Source organism: Equus przewalskii, chromosome 13, assembly GCF_037783145.1.
Source record: "Equus przewalskii isolate Varuska chromosome 13, EquPr2, whole genome shotgun sequence".
In the NCBI taxonomy this organism is placed as follows: domain Eukaryota; kingdom Metazoa; phylum Chordata; class Mammalia; order Perissodactyla; family Equidae; genus Equus; species Equus przewalskii.
The window spans coordinates 81,943,450-81,952,353 of NC_091843.1; the positions used below are offsets into that span (position 1 = coordinate 81,943,450).

At 37.8% G+C, this 8,904-nt stretch overlaps 1 protein-coding gene across 3 annotated transcripts in view; it reads left to right on the top strand.

The window, feature by feature from the left end:
• HAPLN1 (hyaluronan and proteoglycan link protein 1) overlaps positions 1-5,358 on the top strand; it is a 77,584-nt gene extending 72,226 nt beyond the window's left edge. For all 3 annotated transcript variants that reach the window (XM_008539053.2, XM_070569762.1, XM_070569761.1), the window contains exon 5: positions 1,758-5,358. In XM_008539053.2, the coding sequence (XP_008537275.1) occupies positions 1,758-2,047 (290 nt within the window). In that variant the 3' untranslated portion in view covers positions 2,048-5,358. The remainder of the gene's footprint in view (positions 1-1,757) is intronic.
• Positions 5,359-8,904: the final 3,546 nt, after the last annotated feature.

The following is an 8,904-nucleotide window of genomic DNA, read 5'->3' on the forward strand; positions in this document are numbered from 1 at the left end:
TCTTATGGCCAAAGATGATGCCACCACTGCGTGCCCTTCATGGGAGATAGATCTCTCAGTTGAAGTAAGACGGGCTCTTGCGTCATGCTCTCCTCCATTATAACGTCAGTGTATTCACAGATGATCAGCGAAGCTCAGGATAAAGAGAAAGCTTTCTCTCTCTGATAAAGAGAAAGCTCAAGATAAAGAGCTTTGAAAGAAAAATAAGTAGAATAACACTGCAAGTGGAAGCAGAAAAAAAGAGATCCGGGTAGCATCAGTGCTGATGACGGATTCGTTGCATTCAACACAACTCCCAACCCTATATCTTGCTCTATCCAGAACCAGCTACATAACGAGTGGGGCCCAGGGCAAAACAAAAATGTGGGCTCCTTGTTCAAAACTTATCAAGAATTTTAAGATGGTGACAACAGAGCATTAAACCAAGCATGGAGCCCTGTGTAACCACACAAGTTGCACACCAGTGAAGCAAGCCCTGGCCTCATCATTTTATACTTTAGGGCCCTCGTGACACACTTTGGGGAAAATAGCAAAGAATCAGGGATCAACAAACATTGTAAAGGGTCAGATGGTAAATATTTTTGGCTCCGTGGGCCACACGGTTTCTGTTGCAACTACTCAATGTAGCTTTGTGCGTTGTAACACAAAAGCAGCCGTAGATGGTATTAAATGGATGGGTGTGGTTGTGTTCTAATGAAGTGTCATTTGATTCCTGTGCTGTAGTTTGCCAACCTCTGCTATAGATGATAGAACCAACCCTCTATTCAATGTTCCAATGGCCTCTACCCTCTCTCTAAATCATATTGTCTCAGTCTAGAAAGAACTGGCAGGCATTAATTTATACTTCAATAATCTATATTTAATGAGGGGCAGGAGGACATCGCATTACAATGTGTAATCAGATGAGAGTCTGATAATATTCTCCCTGAAACGAAAAATCTGAGAAAATCTTCAATCAGCGTGTGTCACTTCTGTCGGTGGATGTCATATTTTATACATTTTATGCATATTTAATACACACTGAAGGAATCTCAGCAATTAACACTATTCAACGAGGTTGAGACTAACTTGCTCTTTCTTGTGAAATCAAGAAACAGTGTCAGGGCTCCCACAGGGGGAAGTTGAAAAAAATAAATAAATTCATCCTCTTTGCTAGTGAGTGAGCAGACGGGGTTCACATTCTGAGTCCGTATTATTTATGGCAAATGACTTCCTGTATTTTTTGCGTTTTCATACTGTAGTCTTTGAACAAGAATAATGCCTTATTGATACCTGTAATGAAAAGGACTTCAGGGCTTTTGATTTTTGTAAATGGACTTTTATGTCAGGAATGTTTTTTGATCCTTTCACATTCAAATTTTTCCTCTCCAGAAACTTGTGCTGGGGTTCAGTCTTGCCACAGCTAGAATTTCAATAGCTCTTGCTTTTAACATGGAATTTTGTCTTCTCTAGTGCCACAGAAGGGCTGTTTCAGTCACTAATTAGCTAACAGAAACTGCATCTGTCACTTCCCTTTTCTTTTTTACAGCTATAAAAGGACATGTCTGAACACATATTAAGGGGCAAGGAGAAAAACTAATTTAAGGGAGAGTGACCTAGGAACACTATATTTAATTGACAATCCTGTGTTCCAAAAACTTGACAGACATTGCTCAATGTCCCATTTCATTGGGAAACACTTCCGTTTTGGGCTCCTTCCATCTCCATGTGGCTCAGTCGCAGACAGGCCCGTTGACTCTCTCTCCTTCTTTCCACAGGCCGTTTTTACTACCTGATCCACCCCACCAAGCTGACCTATGATGAAGCGGTGCAGGCGTGTCTCAAAGATGGTGCTCAGATTGCAAAAGTGGGCCAGATATTTGCTGCCTGGAAACTTCTGGGATATGACCGCTGCGATGCGGGCTGGTTGGCGGATGGCAGTGTCCGCTACCCTATCTCTAGGCCAAGAAGGCGCTGCAGTCCCACTGAGGCTGCAGTGCGCTTCGTGGGGTTCCCAGACAAGAAGCATAAGCTGTATGGTGTCTACTGCTTCAGAGCATACAATTGAGCGTGCCCCTAGCGCACGTCTGTTTTCAAGTCATTGAGAACATGTGAAAGGTTTTATTTCAATATGAACTCGTGCAAGTTACCAAAACTGTGAGAACCCTTTTTTACTTACTGTAAAGAGTCATTTTCATAAAGACCAATTCATTAATTTGTTTTTGTAAAGCGATCATTCAATATATATTATAAATTAATATAATTTTTAGGGAGGCTCCACAAAAGGAGGCTTTGGAGCCAAACTGTTTAGGCTACACCGTCCCAGTGAAGTATCCTTTCATGAAAGGGGCACGCAATAGTTGAGAATTGCCAGGATTCAATTAAGGAAAGTAAAGCTACTCAGAGCAGCAGCTTCCACAAGCACAAATTTTACACATTTGTACAATTTTGAAATGTACTGCGATAAACAAATTAGAGCGACAGATTTGAAATACAGGCTTCTTTACCATAAACCGAGATTCTGAGAGGTTGCACAAAACTCAATTTCACAAGGGAACAATCCACACTTTTCTAAAAGTTAATATTTCAAATCTCCGATAGACAGAATATTTTACTGTTTAAAATCCTGCCTTTTTGACCAAAATACGAAATTCATAGGAACTCCAATGCATAGAAACAAGCACAGTTAAAACTCCTTAACAACCCCATTTATATGAAGTAAGAAACTTAAACAAGCAGATAATATTTAACCAATGAGAGATTCCTACATTCTTCTAATTAAAATTACACATGCCTGAGAAGAATCGTTTTATCTTTCGAGTAGCTTTACTGAGTTCTATTTAAATTCTAAGGGCCGTTTGCTAAGCAGCATTTAGCATCTACTCAGGGCAGTTATATAGATAAACTGCTGGACAGAAAAAGTGTAAAATTTAGCAGCTTGACTTTATGTTAGCCTATGAAATGTTACTGTCCTATAAAAATAACTTTAAACTATTTAATATTTCCTTATTTACGTTACATAAAAAATTAAATCATAAAAGGAATGAATAACTATACGTTTGTCTAACCAAGAAGAAAGGACCCAACTTTCAAAATTCTTATTATTCCTATTTGTATATACACTAGAAAGCACAACTAGTGCCTGTGTTTGGGGAAAAAAGTCAACAAAGTAGTTCTAAACCTCCCTCCATATAGAAAATGTGGTCGATGATGTCACTTTCCTTGCTGATCGTCATTAGTCTTAAATGAAGTGCTGAAGCTGTTATCACAGAGTTTACACTAAAATCTTCAGGGCTTTAAGTGAAAAGGTAAGGCCAGCTTCAGAAAAACAACTTTCCGTATTAGCAGCTCCAATCTTAAATAAAGCTCTGTTTTCCTATATTTCTATGACTGTTGAGACCCCACAGGGACCAATATTTGTATTCAAATTACATTTCATGGTTTCCCATTGTTTTACAATGAGTTCTAATAAATGGGATTTAGTATAAGAATCCAAGTATGACATAGCTGGTATGCTTTCATGAATGTTTTTATGTAGATTTTCCTCCCATGAACATGAGTAAATAAATCTGTTTCCTGAATTGATTGTGGTTGCATTTAAAGCTCTGTAATAATTCTAATAAATTTACTCTATAAATGTAGAGTTATGTGTGTGGAAGGTATAGAACAATTGGAAGTCCATGAAACCATAACTATATTCATACGTTATCTAGACAAAATATTGTAAATAAAAGTAGATCACTTCTTTTATCAAAAGCATATCTGGAAATTTTCAGATGCTTTAATATTAAAAGATGACAATATATGCATGCACATTTTTACATTAGGTTGGATATGCAAACTATACAAAAATATAAATCCAAAGAGATTGCGAGGTTTAACTCAATCTCTGCTGATGCAAATAAAATTCGAACTTCTAAATTAAAAATACTTGAAGGGTCTAGAAGAAGATGAAGATATTATTTAAAGAGGAGACCAGCTCCAAAGTAGCAACTCTAACACCTCAAATATGGGGATTAGCTCATTGGAGATAGCCCATAACCTGAACGATTATTACCCACGTTACAAGAATTTTATTGGAAATGCAAGTGGGAACAAATTTCTATTGAAGCAGATATAAAAATTTCAGTTATTGCTGTAGAACTCTACCTTTATAATGTTAAGCATAGTAGCATTTCTTAACTTTTGAATACTTACTAGTTTAGGAATTGGTGCTGATCAAAATCTCTGGAGTGACTGTTAACTGATTAAAATCTATACCAATTGCACACCATTTTTCCATCTTGTAAAAAAAATCTTAACAGAATGAATACTGCTGGGCAGACTTTTTATCTTCTGACTTCCCCCAAAGGATCACAATCTCCTTACCCCTTTGGACTCCTACTTGAATAAGAGTTTTTTTTAATGTGCTCATTTTGCCATTTTTCACCAAATGTCTATTTTCCTATTTCATTCTCCAAGATATCTCACTGAGAATGTCTGAAAAAGAAAGGTTATCCTAACACAATTCCTAACGAAAAGTCAGTACAACACTGGCTAATTCAGAAGTTGCTCCTCAAACTTGGCTTCCAAGAGTATCAGAGGGATGAGATGGGAGTCTGGGTTAGGAAATCTTTGTTTGATCGTTTTGCCCATAATTAACACTTGTGGCCCACATAAGGAACAAAGTTTATCTGCAAATTTCACTGAGACATCTACATTTGAAAAACCAAACAGAAAGAAATAATTCATATAAAAAGAATAGGAATAAAAACAAGTTAGTCACATTAACACTGGAAGCCATCTTTAAATGACTGCTGCCATATTTTATCACAGTAATTTTTAGTCAGATATGGTATTTGTAAATTTAAACTTTCTGTCATAGAAAGGGGGCCGGTACCTATTAAAGTTTTATTTTATGCAATAATATAGTTGCTTATTATTTTGGCAATTAGAAGCAGACTCAAAGGAGATTCCAATTTGGTTGCTGGCAGCCATACTGGGTTTCTTGATTTCAGTGCTCCAAAGAATATGGTGGTCCCATGGAGAAGCTGACCACTAAGGAGGGGAGGATCAAAAGGGAAGTAGCCATCAGTTTTCAGCGTAGAATACATCAAGAACAAACAATGGATAAGTGCCGTAGTTTTGTTGAGAAGTTAACTGTATCATAGCTTACTACTGCCAGAGCAGCAATGATGTACGACGAAAGCAATGAAAACTACGAAAGTCATTAAGCCACCTGAGTAAAAGAAAATCAGTATTTAAAGGCATTTAATACCTACTGAGTACAAATCTGAGGAGAAGAACCAACTGTATTACAAAAAACAAAAATGTTTTCATTTTCTGTAAGATACAATGAACTGGTAAACAAACATTAAAAGTCAATTTTGTGTTACTGCAGTATCTTTTGATTCTTCCGAGTTGTAGAATATTAGCTGCTATTCTTTGTGTCAAACTCTATAAATACATTATTTTAAGAAAAGACATTTAACCCATCCTTGTTCCGGTACATTCAAGTTCAAATTGTAAACACATAGCAATTTCTATTTCCTGGTATTTGGCAAAGTTAGGGGAAAAGAGAGCATAGCTACAGTGTTGCTAAATCAGCAATAGTATTATCCTGAAATTTATTGGCTTTTTTCTCTTTTTCTATGATTCAAAGCATAATTGTTCTTCTCACTAGGTTAGCAATCCCGAAAGTCTGTGATGATGTTGATCAGATTGATATACTTGAGATACTTTGTGACTTCAATTATTAGTACTAAATTAACAGACAGATCTTTATTTTCATAGTAAAGTCCTTCTCCCTAGCACTTTACACTCCAAAAACAAGGAAGATATTTTTCAATATTTCCATCAAGTCCCTGAATTTTCAATGTGGAAAATAGTTTCTGCATATTCCTGCTATCCAGAAATAGATTCTTGGGTACAAGACTCTATTGCTGGTGCAATGACTTGAAATCAAACACACCTTAAAAGTTTTGAATCATGGAGATTCAGACAGAAAAATGCACTTTAAAATTTTTCTCATACTTATTTGGAATACATTAAACAACCTTGGAGAAGAAAGTCCAAGAATAATATGAAATTAAATCATCTTATTTTAGTGTTTAAGTTCTCACACAGATGAAGGATGTCATCTTCACTTTGCCAGCAAATTTCGTGAATTATTACAGCCTGGGCATTACAAACCCTACTTGGTACTAATAGAAGGGTCCCATGGAGTTTTGTAGTGCTTAAATAAAAAAAAGTTAAACTGCTCAGATGTGATGCCCTTAGTTCCCTACCAAGTGACAAGGCTTAATGCTAAGACTATTTCTGAGTAGAATAGACCCTGTCCAAGATGGTCAGATATGCAAGGAAGAGTAATAAAAGCAAAGGATTAATTTGGGAGTAGGAGGGAGACGAGGATGAAGTAAGAAGAAACTGATATCAAAAGTGTCAGAAAAGGATCTTTCCTTTCCTGTCTTGATTTCTTGGTCCCTCCATTTGGGATTATTTAGAGACACAGTTTAAAACGGCTCTGTAGTCTGCTTCTCAGTAGGTGATATATTCAGGAAACTGACAGCAGGCTACATGCCCCAATCTTAGCAAGGAAATTCACAGCCCACATTTTTTTTTTCACTAAGAAGCAAATAAAGCTTATTTATTTTCTCTATATTTCTTTCAGGCCAATAAAGTTTTGTCACCTCTATAGCCACTCATCATCTCAAACAACTCAGGTCAGCCCAGAAGGTGATTCCATGTCTTTCTTGAAATCAACCAATTTTCCTTCTCGGCTTTTTTCTGTCCACTGGGGCTGTTCAGCATCACGTGCATCAACTATTAAAAGACGGCACTTGGGGCCAGCCTGGTGGCATAGTGGTTAAGTTCACTCACTCCACTTTGGTGGCCCAGGGTTCGCAGGTTCAGATCCCAGGCGCAGACACACGCACCACTCATCAAGCCATGCTGTGACAGTGTCCCATATACAAAACAAAGGAAGATTGCCACAGATGTTAGCTCAGGGACAATCTTCTTCCCACACACAAAAAATGGCTCCTTCATTTAGTTGGTCTCTGACTGTAGACTGAGCTCCATTTATTCAGGGGAGTGTTCCCCAGGTGGAGAGAAAGTTTAGATTCTCCATTACCTAACAATAAAACTGTTGGCTTTCTCCAAAAATGTAGGATTCTTGGATGGTGATAGACTTCCAAGAATACTTTACTCCCATATTTTTCTTTCTAAGGACAGGGCTCAATCTCCAGCTCTTCATCCTGCTTGAACTATCTGGATGTTTTTTGTTTTGGGGGTTTTTAAAAAATGTCTCTCCCTTTGATTTTGGTTAGTGAAAATTCTGCCTGCCCAAACTCATATATATGTAGAGAGCAGAAAAAGATAAAAAGCAACTGAGTTTGCAGTTTTAGAGTCTTTGAAAGGCCCTTCTTTGAAGATACTGAGAACCTTGCATGTGAATCTAAAACAGAGCTGCAGAACCCCTCATTTATTATTCTGATAAATAAACATATTCGCGTGTAGTGATTGCTGTGAGCCCAGGGAAAAGATAAATAAAGTCCTTTGTGGTTCTTCCTGTGCTCGAGTTCTGCCAAACGGAACATCCTTGCTCCGTGGGAAGATACTCCTGTGATGAAAGACAAATTTCAAGAGGCTGAGAAGCGATTTCTGGTGTTCTAATAGAATGTTTTTTAAAAGCCAACCTTTAAGTTCAATATACATGAAAATTCTGTCACCTGTTAAAGCAATTGTACTCGGCATATTGGAATCACCTAGGGAGCTTTGGAAAAACACTGAGGCCTGGGTCTCTCCCAAGAGGTTATGGTCAAGGGTGCAACCTGGACATCACGAATTTTTGCCCCCTGCCTACTCCCCATTAATTCTAATATGCAGCCAGGCTTGAGAACCTCTGGTCTTAAAAGATTTAGGAGGGCAAACCAAAGTCATTCAATTGATATACGATTATATTGATATTTATAGCTCACAACTGAAAATAATATTTTAAAGTAGTATAATTAGTTTGAATTTGATTGAACTTAGAATATTCTTCACATGTCAATATTTCATTTGATTTGCTCTGTTTCTGCTAATGATGGCCCCCAGTACATTAGCATGTGTGTATCTAATAAGCTATCATCTGCCTGCCTGCCCCATTGTTGTCACTCCTCCTGTAAAAGCTACTTTACAGGGGCCAGCTCGGTGGCGCAGCAGTTAAGTTCACACGTTCCGCTTCGGTGGCCCAGGGTTCACCGGTTCGGATCCCGGATGCGGATATGGCACTGCTTGGCACGCCATGCTGTGGTAGGCGTCCCACATATAAAGTAGAGGAACATGGGCATGGATGTTAGCTCAGGGCCAGTCTTCCTCAGCAAAAAAGAGGAAGATTGGCAGCAGATGTTAGCTCAGGGCTAATCTTCCAAAAAAGAAAAAAAAAACACTTTACACCCTTTATGTATTATCCTGATATCAAACTCTTTCCCATCTAAAGCACTGAAATCCAAGGGCTGTAACAATAATTGTATAAAATATTTTGGGGACAAGAATTCTAACTCCACACTGAAGTCAACAGCTTCTGAGATTTTAGTTACATCTCAGAAAAAAAGGCCTATCCCCACTGTGAACTTTACATTACAAACATGGGCCCTCAGCCAACACAATGCTGGCAAGACAGAGAAGAGGATTGGCAGGTACAGAGAAGGGGGTGACAAAGAAGAAAGAGAGAGGAAAGGGAGGAGAGGGGAGAAAGAACTCTACCCTAGTCCTGAGTAAGGATATACAGTTTGATGAAATCTGTTTACCAAGTGCCAGAGACAACTGTCTACTTTTTAAAACTCTAAGTATATACATTAGAATATATAAATACTGCTGTTTTCCAAAAGCATATTTATTTTATGGGATCATGCTTCTTGGAAACATGCATCCCTTTTTACTTATCACTATTTCAGTCATCAA